At 43.6% G+C, this 17,464-nt stretch overlaps 1 protein-coding gene across 1 annotated transcript; it reads left to right on the forward strand.

Annotated features, from left to right (window-relative positions):
• The first annotated feature begins 115 nt into the window (after positions 1-115).
• On the forward strand, positions 116-15,179 carry TMEM80 (transmembrane protein 80). Its single transcript, XM_015418284.1, has 5 exons — positions 116-134; positions 6,474-6,490; positions 12,030-12,123; positions 12,711-12,803; positions 14,971-15,179. The coding sequence occupies exons 1-5, from the start codon at positions 116-118 to the stop codon at positions 15,174-15,176; spliced, it is 429 nt and encodes a 142-aa protein (XP_015273770.1). The 3' UTR covers positions 15,177-15,179.
• The last annotated feature ends 2,285 nt before the right edge of the window (positions 15,180-17,464 follow it).

Here is a 17,464-nt window from a genome sequence, read left to right on the forward strand (position 1 = left end):
CGGGCGCGCGGACGGAAAGCAACGAGCGGCGACGCGGAAGCCTGGCGGCGCCCGCGCAAGGGCTGTCGGGATGGGGGGGGAGGAGAGGAGGTGAGGGGGGGTGAGAGGAGAGAGGATGGCGGCGGTGAGGCGAGGTGAGAAGTAGTCCCTGCAGGCGCCGAGGTTTCCGTGACTGACACGGGGAGATCAGAGGGAAAGGGCCTGCCTTGATCTCTCCGCGCACGAGGAGAAACCTGGGCCCGGAGACGCCCGTTGGCTTTGGGGAGATATATAAATAGGTTACCATGGCAACAGGGAAACCCGGTCGGCGCGCGCGGAGCAAGCCCGCTCTCTGGGCTCGTTTACTCGGAAACAAGTGCCGGTTCACGGAGGCTGACTCCCAAATAAGGATGGCAAGGAGGCAGGCTTGGGGAGAGGGGGCTGCGGTGGCTCAAGGGGTTAAGACGCTGAACTGCTAGACCAGGAGGTAGGTCTGCAGTTCGAGACCCGCAGGGTGGAGTGAGCGCCTGTCGCTGGCCCAGCTCCTGCCAACCTAGCAGTTCGAAAGCAAGAATAAAGGTAAAGGTTCCCTTGCTCGAAAGTGGTGCTCATCTCCGTTTCCAAGCCGAAGAGCCAGCGCTGTCCGAAGATGTTTCCGTGGTCATGTGGCTGGTCATGACTAAGCACCAAGGCGCAGGGAACGGTGTGACCTTCCCACCGAAGTGGTACCTATTTATCTACTTGCAATGTCTTGCTTTCGAACTGCTAGGTTGGCAGGAGCTGGAACTAGAGACGGGAGCTCACCCCGTCATGCGGCACCCGGGTCTCGAACTGCTGAACTACCGACCTTCCACAGCCTGCAGCTCAGCGTCTTAACCACTTGAGCCACCGCAGCAATAGCAAGTAGATAAATAGGTACCGCCATGCGCCTTAGCATTTAGTCATGCCAGCCACATGACCACGGAGAAGTCTTCAGACAGCGCTGGCTCAGCTCCTGCCAACCTAGCAGTTCGAAAGCAAGAAATAAAGGTAAAGGTAGTAAAGGTTCCCTTGCTCGAAAGCCAGTGGAATCCGACTCTAGGGTTGCCAAGAGCCAGCACTGTCTGAAGACGTTTCCGTGGTCATGTGGCTAAACACCAAGGCGCAGGGAACGGTGTGACCTTCCCACCGAAGTGGTACCTATTTATCTACTTGCAATGTCTTGCTTTCGAACCGCTAGGTTGGCCGGGGGTTGAACTAGAGACGGGCGCTCACTCCATCATGCGGCACCCGGGTCTCGAACTGCTGAACTACTGACCTTCCACAGCCTGCAGTTTAGCGTCTTAACCACTTGAGCCACCGCAGCAATAGCAGTGTTTGGGGAAAGGGGGCTGCGGCGTGGTTAAGACGCTGAACTGCTAGACCAGAAGTTGGAAAGCACGAAATTGCAAGTAGATAAACAGGTGCCGCTGTACACCTTAGCATTTAGTCATGCCAGCCACATGACCACGGAGAAGTGGGGCTCTCATGGCTTGATGCTCCTCCAAGGCACCCACCTGTCTCTCAAATTAAAAACTAGCATGTCTGAGAGAAGGACTCTGCATGCTCGCTTTCTATGCACAAGGTTTTTTCTCGCATGGAGGACCCATTCGGTAATGTGAGTCCCCATCCAAAGTTGGAAGCCCAGACAGATGTTCACCGCCTCTTTGAGGTTAAGACCAAAGTCTCTGGTTGCAGTGAGGTTTTACTATTAGAAAATGTGTGGATATTTTAGATATATCTGAAGAGTTAGCAGTGTTTTCTAGGAAACCTAATGCTATAGGTAAAGGTTCCCTTGCTCAAAAGCAAGGTGAGTCCGACTCTAGGGTTGCGGTGCTCATCTCTGTTTCAAAGCCGAAGAGCCAGCGCTGTCCGAAGACGTTTCCGTGGTCATGTGGCCGGCATGACTAAACACCAAGGCGCACGGAACGCTGTGACCTTCCCACCGAAGTAGCATCTATTTATCTACTTGCAATTTCTTGCTTTCAAACTGCTAGGTTGGCAGGAGCTGGAACTAGAGACGGGAGCTCACTCCGTCATGTGGCAACCCAGGTCTCGAACTGCTGAACTACTGACCTTCCACAGCCTGCAGTTCAGCGTCTTAACCACTTGAGCCACCGCAGCTCCTAATAGAGCCGAGTTTTTAAAATGAGGAATTGATTATTGTATGACGGTATGTGTGGTGTAGCCAGGAGATCCTAAGATTGTCTGGCAGCCAGAAGTTCTAGCTTTTTTTTTACCAGACTTGTTTTTTTAAGGCAAGAGAAGTTTTCAGAGGTGGTTTGCCGTTGCCTGCCTTTGCGTCATGCCAATGGTATTCCTTGGAGGTCGCCCATCCAAATATTAGCCAGGGCCGATCCTGCTTAGCTTCCGAGATCTTATGGGATTGGGCTTGCCGGGGCTATCCAGGTCAGGTTTTTAACGAGGAAATTCGAGGGCACACAGAGAACCAGAAATGACGTCAGAGACGACTTGCAGTGCGACCCTAAGAAGAATTATATCCTTCTAAGCTCATGGGCTTCAACGGACTTTGAAGGGTGTAACTCTGCTTAGGATAAAACTTCATTGGTCTTAAAGGTGCCCCTGGACTCAGACTCTGTTCTGCAGCTTCAGACCAACACGGCTACCCAACCTGGATCTAGGATATCACTGTTAGACTGGGGAGAGCTGGGTTCGAATTCCTACTCTTCCATTAAATCCACTGTGTGACTTCTGGCCGATCGCTGTTTTTTCAGCTTAACCTTCCTCACACTGGTGGTGTGAGGATAAAATAGGGCAGGGTACATGCCCCCTAAGCTCTGTGGAGGAAAGGTGGATAAAAATGTAAGAAATATGTAAGAATATTTATTTTACATTCTAAACTTGCATTTACTTAGAACGTGTCTATTTTGCCTTTCCATAAAAATGTGCACAAGATTTTTAAAAAGCCATACATAATAACGATAAAACGTTGAGACTTTAAAACCAAACGAAAGCTAGGGATTCAAATTCCAATCTAAAAGCCTTCTAGAATTTTTAACAAGTCTTTAGTACTGTAAGGAGGGACTTGGCTGGGAGGGCGGAGTATAAATTTGACAAATAGATAATTAAAAATGTAATTCTTACAAGAGGGGAAGTCCAAAGTTGAGGAGTGGCAACTATGAAGAGCACATTGCACGTATCCCTGAAACACACATCTCCAACAATATAGGTTCCAAGGTAGCATCGCCGCTTCAGACACTCTTAGAGCGTGGGCATATACTTATGGATACAGGCAGACAATGTAGAATCATTGAATCAGATTTGGAAGGAGCCCATCTAGTCTAACTACCTGCTCAATGCAGGATCAGCCCTGAAGTATCCCTGACCAGTGTTCATCCAGCTCCTGCTTGAAGACTGACTGTTAGGGGGAACTCACTACCTCCCTAGGCAGCCAGTCCCACTGCCGAACTATTACTGTAAAAAATAAAATAAAATCCCCTAATATTCAGGCAGTACCTTTCCACCTGTAATTTAAACTCATTATGGTGAGACCTATTTTTTGCTGCCAGCAGGATCAGCTGCCTGCCCTGCTCTAAGTGTAAAAGTAAAGGTAAAGGTTTCCCTTGCTCGAAAGCCAGTCGAATCCGACTCTAGGGTTGCGGTGCTCATCTCCATTTCAAAGCCAAAGAGCCAGCGCTGTCTGAAGACGTTTCCGTGGTCATGTGGCCGGCATGACTAAACACCAAGGCGCACGGAACGCTGTTACCTTCCCACCGAAGTGGTACCTATTTATCTACTTGCAATTTCTTGCTTTCGAACTGCTAGGTTGGCAGGAGCTGGAACTAGAGACAGGAGCTCACCTTGTCTTGCGGCACCACTCCCGACCTTCCACAGCCTGCAGTTCAGCGTCTTAACCACTTGAGCCACCGCAGCTCAAAGTGACAACCTTTCAAATACTTAAAGAGGGGAATCATGTCCCCCTTCAACCTCCTCTGCTCCAGGCTGAACATTCCCAGGTCTCTCAGCCTTTCCTCGTAGGGCTTGGTCTCCAGGCCCCTGATCATCTTCGTCAGTCTCATCTGCACCTGCTCCATTTGGTCCCCATCCTTTTTGAAGTGAGGTCTCCAGAACTTCCCATAATACTCCAGGTGCAGCCTGACCAATGCGATGTACAGTGGGACTACAACATCTTGCGATTTGGATGTTATGCCTCTGTCGATACATCCCAAGACCACATTAGCTTTTCTTTTTTTTTTTGCTGTTGCGTCACACTGACTGCTCGTATTTAGCTTACAGTACACCCATATTCCAAGTTCTTGTTCACACACACTGCTATACAGCAGCACATTGCACCTAAACTCTTTACAGGCAATGCCGGCCTTTTGGATTGGGCCCAGAAACAACCTGGAAACCAGTGTTGTAAAATGTAAGAGCTACCCATGTGGCAAATGCTAGTTAGCACTGTGGCTGCCACATTCTGCCCCACGTGCTGTTCCTGGATCTTTGAAAAAGGCCGCCCCATGTTACAGAAGCCCAGTCTCAAACTCACGAAAGCATGTGTGACTGGGGCCAGGTCTTCCTTCTCCAAGAACAATCACAGCTGACAAATCGCCCTAAGCCAGGGCTATTTGGGGGGCAGGAACGCACAGGAACGGAGTTCCGGCTGGCTTCGGAGTTGGCCGCGCCCACTACAGCCAAAACCTCTGGCCATGCTTGGCTACAGAGGGGAAGGTGTGGAGAGCGATCCCTCCTCCCACGACTCCAAGGCAGGCAGGCCAGGGGGGCCCTGGAAGGATCGGGGAGGCATTTAACTGCCTCCCTGTGCCTTCCTCAGCCTCTTCGAGGACTGGCTTGCCCGGGCTCCCCACAGCCGCAGGGCACCCGGGCAAGCCAAGGGAAGGCATGAGGTGTGGCCTAATATGCTAATGAGCTGCACTGTCAGGATGTGGCCTAATATGCTAATGAGTTCCTGCTGGGCCAAGAGGACTCCAAAGCACAAGTCCACTCTTTCAGGGAAAGCACAACCCCATCCAGAACAAACTATGCCTATCCTAGATCACCTGTATACCTAATCCATAGCACTTCTGTCTAAAGTTCAGTTTGTTCGCCCTCCCTCCAGTCTGCTGAAAATGCACAGATTTAAGACTTGCTTATTAGAGACCTGTTCGTTACCTTTCCACAGGGGTAATATTTACTGCACTGAAGACTGCTAGATGGACCTTTGATCTGATCTAATGGTGCTGTTATGAAGACGACCCCTGTTTGGCATAGGTTACAGCTTAACCGGAAGAGTCAAGTCAGAACTCTGCTGAAATAATTAGCAAACCAGGACAGTGTAGCACAGTGAATTCACTAGGGGACGATAGAGAAGTGCTTTTTGTCACTGGATTGCACAGAGCAATTACATTTGAGATTACAAATACATTCAAAAATTACACATCACCAGATAGGTCTATTAGAACAAATCCCAAGGAAACAATTGCAAGATGTCACAAAGGAATGAGCAGGTTCCACCAAAAGCTTTCATGATAAAGAATGTCAAAGACAAAAAAAAGAGGTAAAAAGAGTGTTGCTGGGCATGGTAAAACCCTCCTATTCCAATTATTGCTAGAGACAGACCTAAATAACTGATCTAAATTATGTTTCCAAAAGAACTGCAGCCGTTGGTGAAATCTTAGATCTTTTTACACTAAGTCTGGTGTAACAAATATGTACTCCCTTAAGGACAAATGGCAGATTTGAGGATTTTGTACCATGGCAAGAAACATCTTTACCATTTGGTTTTGGTGGAGGTGAGATGTTCCATATTATGCCCTGTTTCCCCGAAAATAAGACCTACCCCAAAAATAAGCCCTAGCAGGATTTCTATGCATTTGTGGTATAAGCCCTATTGTGTCTTCTTGAGAAAAAATAAATATAAGACAGTGTCTTATTTTCGGGGAAACATGGTAGCTTTGTTTGAAGCAGGCTATGCATGCTCTAAATCAGCTACACATAGCCTAAAATGATTGCTTCAGGGAAGTGCTACCTCCCCAAAAGAAGATTATTTCAGCTCAGTAAGATACTGTATCAGGAAGATACAGGAGCTGCGGTGGCTCAAGTGGTTAAGACGCTGAACTGCTGTGGAAGGTCAGTAGTTCAGCAGTTCGAGACCCGAGTGTGCCGCATGATGGAGTGAGCTCCCGTCTCTAGTTCCAGCTCCTGCCAACCTAGCAGTTCGAAAGCAAGAAATTACAAGTAGATAAATAGGTACCACTTCGGTGGGAAGGGAACAGCGTTCCGTGCGCCTTGGTGTTTAGTCATGCCGGCCACATGACCACGGAAACGTCTTCAGACAGCGCTGGCTCTTCGGCTTTGAAACGGAGATGAGCACCGCAACCCTAGAGTCGGATACGACTGGCTTTCGAGCAAGGGAACCTTTACCTTTAAGATACAGTCTGCCATTGATAACTTTTAAATCCTTGTTCTCCAAAATTAAGGTGTTAGCTAACTGTTTGTTTGTTTTTTGTGGACAGGAAGGACGTCGGTTGTTGTATCCTTTCTTTTGCACTGAGAAGCCATTTTACTTCTTTAGATCAGGGTTTTCAGAAAGCTTTCCTTCAAAGTTGTATCAGGCAGTTCCTTAGATGAATAATAATGAACTGAAGACTGTTTTCCCACCACTGTTGATCCATGATGCAGTATGCAGTGACAAGGGAGCATTGGGAATGTTCTCAGGGCTCACATGAGCCCTGTATGAATGGACTATGCACTCATTATAAACCACACTTCAGAATTTGTGATACTCCATGGTTCCCTGTTGGCAAGTCAATATGAAAAGTATTCCTTTTGAAGACTACTATTTTTATATAATATTTCTCAGATAAATTCTAAGTTCATTGTGTTTAAAGGATATATGGAGAAGCTGAGTATGCTGGCTCTGATTGATCCACGTGCTGGACAACAAATAAGCTGAGCAAACTGATTCTTGTGAAACATGTAAATTTACGTGAGGTGGGAATAATCTAACTTGACGTTCCCTAATGGCATGAAAACATAATTCTTCAAATATTTCTTTTACCACAATGCCTTCTTCATTTTTGTTCCTTGTTCCTTTATTCTGGAGACTGTGAATATCCAGTTTTGTTTCAATAAAATCCTCTCTGCAAACTAGGATTCACCTACTAATGGTTAGACTTTCATTCTCCGAATGGAGAAGTGTTGTTTGTTAGCGTATAAGCAAATGTAGCATTTGCATGGGAAAAGATATTGTCAAAAACATCTGCTGACTTAATTGAATTTGGCTTGGTTTTTACCAAGAAAAGATTTGGCTATATGATTCATTCAGCAAATATCTAATGTCCCAATTAATGCCTTGCTTGTAGACTGTCCCCCTAACCTGGGCCTGGTATAGTATGTCTGCACGGACTCAGCTGTAGAAACTCATGTGAGCACTAGGTTCTCATTTTTTGCACACACCTTTCTTTATCAAGATTATTATTAGGTTCTGTATCACATTTCAGTTCACAAAATGTTTTACAAGCCTTACTCCATTTATCTTTATATCAGCTGTGAGACAAGTCAGGTCAAGACTGACAGACTTTTCCAACACTGTCCAGAAAGTTTCATGGTTGAGCAGAGATTTTAACTTTGGGGAATCTTCTGCATCAAAACACATAATCTGCTAGGCCATACTGTCCTCCACTTGCCCCGTCTAGAACCAAGACATGGCTTCCAGAAATGAGTCAGATTATAACTTCACTCTTGCCAGGGCTCTTTTGGTAGAAAAAGCCCAACAGGAACTCATTAGCATAACAGGCCACACCCAACAGCAGAAACGTATTAGCATGTTAGGCCACACCCCTGACAGCACAGCTCATTAGCCTATTAGGTCACACCCCCATGTTACCAGAAGTGTGGTCATCCAGCCACACCCACCTTTTGCTTCTTATTCTGTTGACCTTGTTTGTTGTCAAAACCCAGGGCTGTTTTTGTAGCAGGAACTCCTTTGCATGTTAGGCCACACACCCCTTATGTAGCTGTTGGGTGTGGCTTATGCTAATGAGTTCCTGCTGGGTGTGGCCAACTCGGGAGCCAGCCGGAACTCCGTTCCTGTGTGTTCCTGCCCCAAAATAGCCCTGACTCTTGCTATTTTTAACTCTTCACAAAACACCCTTGAATTTTAGAGTTACATATATGGGGTTCAGCTATGTTGAGTAAGGTTCTGATGAGCCATCTAACATGGACACTGGCACTGAATTTTTCTGAGTATGGTTGGCAAATGCCTACAGGGTCAAAACAAAAACGTCTTGGTGTCTTATGCAGTGAATTCTATTTATGTAGAAAACATTTATCCAGTCTTTTCCCCCATGGGGACTCATAGTCGTGGTCATCCTACCGGTTACTCAGATCTTCGTTAAGTCTGACAAATAGTCTGAGAATTCAAGATACAGAGTGGAATTATGGTTGGAATTTGATGGAGAGAGGAGAATGCGATTAACTCCCGAACCACCAGATGCCGCAAGAGAAACCAACCGAGACAGTGGCTTCCCTACTTTCTAAGGTGTGTTGAACGACCTGTATGCCCCAAGGTGAAGGAGAAAGCAACACCATGGCTAGAGATCTGATCAAAGCAAAATGTAGCTTGAGAGAATTTCTGCTGTATATTGAGTTGGATCCCACAGACGATTTCCATCAACTGAAAGGGGTTATATTCAGTTACTCTCACCTCCTGCTTGCAGACATTTGTGCTGGTTCTGGAGGTCCCCTGTCCCGCAGGAGCAGCATTTAGGGGTGTATTCTGAGCCGCACTGGGAGGAAGGAGGTGAGGAGCCATTCTTGCCAGTGAAGATTTACTGCGGGATCCGAGTCACTCTTCAGCTTTTTCATATTTTAAATTGTAAATCAATTTGAATGTCTGGACAGAAAGGTAATATATAAATGCATTTTAAAATATAGCTTCAGCCTATGGCGACTAATTTTTTATTTCTGGGACTTCCAGTATTTTGTATGAAGAAGGGTGCTTTACTTCAAGGGTTGCAAGCCATACAACAGATATTTGTGCTGATGAAGAAGAAGAGATTGGATTTATACCCCATGGCCCTTCACTACCCAAAGGTGTCTCAGAGCGGCTTACAAACTCCTTTCCCTTCCCCTCCCCACAACAGACACCCTGTGAGCAGTGTTCCCCCTAAATGGAGTTAGTGTGAGCTAGCTCACAGTTTTTTAGCCCTTGGGTCACACATTTTTGTCTTAGCTCAGGAAGGATGGCTCCAGAACAAACTAATTAATGCAGTAGCTGAATCACTCACTCAAGAGTCCGCGCACTTAACCACTACACCAAACTGGCTCTGTATTACATCATAAAGGTACCTACCGGTATGGTCTTTCTCTTCAATAGACTTTGAAAGTTAAATTGGCTTTGGAGTATTTTGAAACAGCTGTGTCCTGACATCAAGTGGGCCACTAACCTAACACTGGAAGCATCTCTTGTGAACCAAATGATTAAATACGAAGACAGTTGCTGGTAAATTTGTAGAACAGAGAAGTTTAGGATGAAGCCCACTTTTTGGTGTCTGCAGCATTTGTAGCCACTGTTCATTGATGTGCCCTCATCTTATTTTGGCATTCCGATCCAAGCCCGTTTTTAGTACCAATCTCTACATTCTGGAGTTCTAATGACAATACATCCAAAACCCAAAGTGCTAGTCTTCTCCAAAGCTAGGAAGCAATTTAACCTGGAAGGTGAGCAATCACGAGCTTGAACAAGTAAAACACTTTTAAGTACTTAGGTTTGCATTTTCAAGCTACTGCATCATGGACCCAACAACGTGGAGTAGCAATTAATAATGCTAAAGCAAATGTTAATGCACCTCTGCATTTTTATTTTTCTGGAAGAGGGAACCAATACGTTCCAGCTGCGCTAACAATCTTCAACCTGAAAATAGGCCCTCAACTACTCTACGGAGCCCCTGTTTGGATTGAATCAATTACTAAGGCAGTCGAGCAGGTACATTCAGGTTTTCTACGGAAAATCTTGGGTATTCCTTCTTGTGTCCCGTATGCGGCGTTATGCCTAGAATGTGGCCAAAACCTTATGACTACAAGGGCGTGGTTAATGACCATTAAATTTTGGCTTCGATTACATCACAGATCTGATCCCTCTAGTTACTGCTTCCAACTTTTGAATGACTCCAACTACTCCCCTTGATTATTATTGAAAATAAATGTCGGACACTGAAGATCTCTTTCGAATCCTTACTCTTGCTTTCTGAATTGGAGTCGATGCAAACAATAAGGGACAGGCTATTTGAGGCAGAGCTCTTTGAACTGTACAACGCAGCGAATAAGACACGCTCCCCTCTAAGTCCTGGGATGTTGCCCACTGTGGGTCATCCTCCTAGCTGTTTTCACCGACTTCAGACTCCAGCGCTACGTAGAACCTTTTCACTTGCCAGGTTCAATGCTCTCCCTTCAGCGATCTTAACTGGGAGGTTTAATGTTGTTGTTGTTGTTCAGTCGCACAGTCGAGTCCGACTCTTCGCGACCCCATGGACCAGATCACGCCAGGCCTTCCGGTCTTCCGCCGTCCTGTGGGAAAACAGATCAGCCAATATCATAATGCCCCTATATAAATCAATGGTGCAACCCTCATTTGGAATACTGTGTGCAGTTCTGGTCACCACACCTTAAAAAGGATATTATAGCTTTGGAAAAAGTGCAGAAAAGGGCAACTTCGAATGATAAAAGGGTTGGAACACTTTCCCTAAGAGGAAAGGTTAAGGCGCTTAGGGCTCTTTAGCTTGGAGAAAAGACGACTGAGGGGTGACATGATCGAGGTTTATAAGATTATGCATGGGAAAGAGCAGGTAGAGAAAGAGGTACTTTTCTCCCTTTCTCACAATACAAGAACCCGTGGGCACTCCATGAAATTGCTGAGCGGTCGGGTTAGAATGGATAAAAGGAAGTACTTCTTCACCCAAAGAGTGATTAACACATGGAATTCACTGCCACAGGAAGTGGTGGCGGCTACAAGCATGGATGGCTTCAAAAGGGAATTAGATAAGCATATGGAGCAGAGGTCCATCGGTGGCTATTGGCCACAAGATATAGATAGGGGCTCTGGGGCAAGTGATGCTCTGTCTTCTCGGTGCTTGGGGGGGGGTCAACAGTGGGAGGGCTTCTAATGTCCTGGCCCCACTGGTGGACCTCCTGATGGCACTGGTATTTCTGGCCACTGTGTGACACAGAGTGTTGGACTAGATGGGCCTTTGGCCTGATCCAACATTGGCGTCTCTTATGTTCTTATGTCCTCTGAAGTTTGCTCAACTTCATGTTCGTTGCATCTATGACCCTGTCTAACCATCTCATCCTTTGCCATCCCCGTCTTCTTTGACCTTCAATCTTTCCCAGCATCAGAGTCTTCTCCAGGGAGTAACCCTAACCCTCCTCATTTGGTGGCCAAATGGGAGGTTTAATAGTATCCCTTTTTTAAACAGACTATGCCCCTGTGCAAGTGGGCCAGTTGAAACGGTGTCTCACGTGTTATTGGGATGCCGTTACTACGGCAATATTCGACACCGCATTTTAGCATCATTACTTGGTGGTATCAGAGAGCTTCCTGACTCACACAAATTGCTTTATTTGCTAAACAGTGATGATGAAAATATAACCGTTTCTGTGGCAGAGTTCTTGCAGACTTTCTCTTTTCGCAGTACAGTATTGTAATATGAAACTTGTTTTTCAGGAGATATGGAATTAAGACTTTTACATTGTAAAAGTCTTTTATGTAAAGACTTTTACATTGATTTTAGACTATCTTAGAACGTTTTTTCCCTCTTTGGTATTTGTTCTTTACCTTATTTTTTTGTATATTACTCTTTTTAATGTCAATGCCAATAAAGGGAATTGAATTGAATATCTGTTGCTATCCTCCATGAGTGACCCAGGTTCAGATAACCCTGACTTTTTTACTGTGTCCCCTATTGTGACTTCCACTGGATACAGTGAATATCATTTTGATATTAAGATACAGCACTATTATAACATGATCAAACTGTTTGTAAAATAATTTCCTTAACAGAAATTGCCAGTTGTCGTCTGTCTCCTTACAGATTCTTTTCTATTTAAATGGAGTGTATTATATATTTTATTTCTTGGCAACCCTATTGATGATTATTTATAAAAGTAAGTTATTTCAGATACGCAACTGCCAGATACTTCTGCTGAATACTGTAGACCTAATGTATATAGGGGTATCCCTTATAGGGATAGAACCTGCAATTGTCTCTATAGTGAACCAGATTCAGTTGCTCATATCCTTCTACGCTGTCCCCAATACTCTACCATGCGCAGCTATTTGATCAGTCCCCACTTACCTTCCATAAGGAATTCGACTGACAATGATCTTAAAATTCTATTGTCTGATAAGTCTTCGGCAATTACCCTGTCTGTTGCTGAATTCTTAGCTTATATTTGGAAGCTAAGGGCGCATAAGTCTTAATCCCTCTTGTGCTCATTTGGATTGTTATATTTTTTAACTGAGTTCACTATTCTTGAGAAGTTTAAAAATGATTCCCTGTTGGTGTAACTTGATATAACTTGTTATGATCTATTAATTCGTTCTATTAATTTATTTGTTCCATTGCCTTCCTTATGTTCCTGTGGTATGCCAATAAAGGTCTATGTATGTATGTATGTGACCTAATGTAAGTTTGGTCTTCCACTTTGTTTTTTGGGAGTTTTTTTGCAATTCATGCTTTATTCTTTGACAGGCCAAGTTTTCAGTTATCCAAATAATTTCTTGGCTCTTGATCTTCTATTGCTGTTCCTTATGGCCATTTTAGAATCAGTCCGACTATACCTTGGTAAGTCGAAAAGCACTGTGCACATTAAGATTGTTGTTAAATATTAATCTCGTTGTAAAGGTGCATGTTCAATCTGCTGATTCAAGACAGCTGACATTATTTTACAAGGCATTTAAATGCTAACTGTTAAACATTAAAATGGCTGATTGACTTATGTGTCCTAAACTGTGCAAATCAATCATGGCTTTTGGCAAAGAGATTGTAATATCTAGTGGAATCTGAAAAAGTAGAATATTGCTGCATTCAGTACATGGAAAGGAAAAGGGAAGATGCACACAAACATGGTTTCTTCACTTTGGCTGCGGCAGATGACTGCTTACATGGCTGTAGCAACATAAGAACAATGTAAAATCGAATAGGGATAGTTCAATGCTTTCATCATAGTAAAGACGTGCTGCTTTTTAGTCATGAATTAAAGCAGCATAGCATAAATTGTAGGCTTGCCAAGTCCCCCTGGGGAAGAAGATTTTTCCACTTGGCAACCCTAATAAATTGTCTTTTTTCCATTCTCCACAAACAGAGTAGCTGAAAAATGGTTAAATTATGTTTGGTACTCAGCAGTGATCCCTCTAAGCTGTGGAGTCTTGTGAGCAAAAATTCCACTTTGTGAGCTGCCGGCATTAAAGTTGTGTGAGCCAGCGATTTGGCCGCTGCATAAATTAGTTTGCTCTGGAGCCCTCCTTCCTGAGCTAAGACACAAATGTGTGAGTTGGAGGCTAAAAAAAACTGTGAGCTAGCTCACACTAACTCAGCTTAGAGGGAACACTGGTACTCAGTACGGCTGCCTCTGTAGATATAAATTCGATCTGTGGTATCACAGGATGTAGCATTAGATACAGAACCTGATCTTGCATGCTACTGCATAAAACCCAGCCTGTATTATTACAGTGTATGGGAATTAGGCAGGAGTCAAGAACAGGACTGAACTCTACACAATGGGCTGTATTTGTCTCTTTTCAAAAGAAAGGAAGAATCCAGATAAATCTGTCAGCTGCCTCTCTATAGGCTAGATTGTTCTCCAGGCTAGCTATAAAGAGTCCAATAAGCTCTTGGAGGATTGGCTGCATTAGAGGGTGTGGCCTAATATGCAAAGGAGTTCCTGCTACAAAAAGAGCCCTGCCTGGCACTTAAATCTGGCTCCATGCATAGATCTCACCTTGCAAGATGATAGACTGACATGTAGTCCCTGTGCTTCATCCTGATTCCAGTTGAGAGCTACGGCTTTCGGAAGCAAGCCAGATATCTGGCTTTGCACTACCTGCCCACACCAGATGCTGTAGTAGCTTGGCATGCCTGATTTTTTTTTGGGGGGGGGGGGTTGGATGAAATAGGTGAAGAAATCCCAGTTAGTTCCATGTGAATTTGTTATTAGGCAAAGGGAATTAAAGTTAGTATGTGTAAAGAGGAAAAAAAAATGGTTATGCAGATAAACACCTAGGCTGCCATCCAGATATAGTTCCTAATAGAGAATGATTACTTCCTGCTGTTTTCATAGCAAGCATTTATTTCTCCCAGTTCATTACTTCAGTCTGAGTGACCTTATTCAGTCCATTGCACTACATATCTGCAAGGGTCATTTCGTAGAAAAGAGGTGCAGGAGCTCATTAGCAGAACTCATTTGCATATGCCACACCCCCTGACATCACCAGAAGGGTGTCAGAAGGCAACACCCACCGCTCAGGCGCCACTGGACTGTTTTGGATGGCTAGCTATTGGGGAGGGGAAACGTGCAGATCTGTCCTTGCAGAGGAGGGAGAGCTTGTACCTGAATAAAACTTGGGTCTTAAAGGTGCCACTGGACTGTTTTGGACCCGGGGGGTCTCTGCAGCTTACCTGGCTGCTTCTTGCTCTGACTGAGGGCTGCTGGGAGCAGGGGGTGGGGCTTGTTGCATGTGCCCACCCCCTGGGCTCTGTACTGCCGGAGCTCCGCTCCTGCAGGAAATGACCCCTGCATATATGTAATACTTTCTGGCCTTAAATAATTTTGTATCTGTTAAAAATAGCTTATGTTATTTTTTCCACACTAATACTGGATTGGCATTTAACTGTTTGACCACTGTGTACATACATTTACTGTTTCCATTTTGGATTTGTATTCTGGTGGGCTATCACATTTGTTTCTATCATCAGGTAGACACCCGTGTAATGTTTTTTTTGCTTTAACTAGGTACTAAAGGGAACCTGACGGAAGAAGAAGCTCCCCTGGGGGTCAGTCTTGTTATATCTGTTGGCAGTGTAATTCTGTCTGTCTACTTTTTGGTGTGGCAGACTTATGTCCTAAGAGCAGATGTCATTATTAATGCCGTGCTGCTTGTTACATACGGGCTTGAAGGAATTCTACAGATCATCGCTATTGCAGCATTCGTCCGCTAAATCGCATCCTGCCGTCTGTGGTGCATTTATCGTCTTCAGAAAGAAGCAGCGTACATCTTTAAGCTGTGCACTTGTAAAAGTTCACTGCAGAGTTCCACGAACACTTTGTGAGCTACCGTGTCACTCTTAGAGTAACCTGTTCAGTAGTCAAATATGTTTGCATTTTCATTGGATTGTGTTGTTAAATTAATAGGTAGAACACAGTGTTTGTACGCAAATCAGTGGCAGACAATTTTGCTGTTTGTTCATCAGATGTCCTCCACATGTCTTATGTTGTATGTGTACAGAGTCATGTAGTGGACAAATGGCAGGAATCCATGATACTCCATGGCTTCCGAGCATATGCCTGTCACATTATTATAGACGTGGGTGTCTCCTTTAAATAACAGGTGTACTTCCTGAGAAGAACACAGTGGCCAGGCAGCATAAAGTGTTAATCAGAATAAATGTAACTCAGGTCCACGACCTAAATGTTTGCGGCTACTGAAAGTGATTTCCATTAGTACTGTGGGGAAAAGTCATGTATTACTTACATTCAGTGGGTAAATTCAAAAGAAGGTAACCTTGTTTTTATTTTATTTTTAAATTACGTTTATTAGGTTTTCAAACACAAAAGACAAACAAAAAAGAGACATTGTCATCTTTTCCTCACCAGAATATTTCTACATAACCTAACTAATACAAATTAATTATTTTCTTATCTTGATACTATAAATCATCATGTACTTCCAACCAAAAATAAACAACAACGTTCAATTAATCTACATTAAATAATTTTTCAAATTATACCGTTTTCATTAAACACTTTGGAATTACATTCTAATATTTCTATTCCCTCAACCTACTAAATAATAAAAAGAACCTATTTAACAAACACTTTTAACCAATAAGTTAATTCCAAGCCCTTCAAAACGTTTTCTTTCTAAACAATACCTATTTTCTTTTAATAGTCGCCTAGTATCTTCATATCCTCACATAATTTCTACACCTAATTTCTGCTCCCATTTTTTATATTTTATGAATTTATTACTTATTTACGTTGCTACTTTCTAGCTTCTACCTTAAAAGAAGGTAACCTTGTTTTTAAACAACTTGGAAATTGGGGGGGGGAGACCCGGAATAAAAAAAAGGTCGAACTCAATTTTAGTGCAGAATAGAAAGGGGGGGGGGGAAATTCAGATTAAAAAAAAGATTGAATTCGATTTTAGTGCAGAATTGCTTGGAGGACACCGTATTGAACATGGATTAAAAGGAGAGCGCAGAAAGGACCAATGTAATCCAAAACAGACATACACTTCTAAGCCTGTAGGGGTATGATTTTAAGGACACTTTCATGGGATTAAGACTGATTGAATAAAACAGGATTTACTTCTGAAGACCTGGCTAGGATTGTGCCCTGAGGGTGCTTGGGTTGCAGCTACAGTCGTTCCCTTAGGATTCTTTAATCCCTAACTCAGTGTTCTCATATGGCTAATTTCCCGTGAAAGTTAGAATCACAGAAGTATAAAAGGGTTTTCATATTTTTAAAATATACACATATTATTAGCAGAGCATACTGTGACATACTTGCAGACTTGGATGAATGATTATTCATTTGTACATGAGTGGTTGATTATTGTGTTACTTCAGTTAATTTGATAACTTTGATCATTTATCCCAATATGAAATTGTAGTGGTCTTGTTTTTGCCTTTAAAAGGTCCAAAAATGCATCTGATGCAAGAATAGAACCCCGTTTTTTTCTATTTTAAAACCTTTAAGAAAGGACACCTCATTGACTCCAGCACGAATTCAGGTCCAATATAAACTTGAAAGGCTTTGGAAGTAGCTGTTCTGGGAACTGCAGTTTTGAATATTTTCTCGTTCCATTTGTTTAAATATCACTTCTGTGTGTATATAATGTATCTTTTCCACCACTTTGTTTTTGTTCTGTAAGAAATGTTCTGTAAGACCTTTTAAAATTGTGTTTTTAGTAGCAGAGATGTTCTACAGGTTACTATATTTGAGTTCTTGGGATGGTTTAAAAAATTATTACATATATTTTTCTATCAGTATTTGAGAAAAATAAAGACTAAAATCCATACAAGTATCAGCTATGGTATGATTATATATGTGGGGGTTTGAGATGTTCTTTGGTAGTTACACTCTTTTTGTAGAAAAAGCCCAGCAGGAACTCATTAGCATAATAGGCCACACCCAACAGCAGGAACGTATTAGCATATTGGGCCACGCCCCTGACAGCACAGCTCATTAGCACATTAGGCCACACCCCCATGTTACCAGAAGTGTG

The sequence above is a fragment of the Gekko japonicus genome, unplaced genomic scaffold (genome assembly GCF_001447785.1).
Source record: "Gekko japonicus isolate JY-2015 unplaced genomic scaffold, Gekko_japonicus_V1.1 scaffold4313, whole genome shotgun sequence".
Taxonomy (NCBI): domain Eukaryota; kingdom Metazoa; phylum Chordata; class Lepidosauria; order Squamata; family Gekkonidae; genus Gekko; species Gekko japonicus.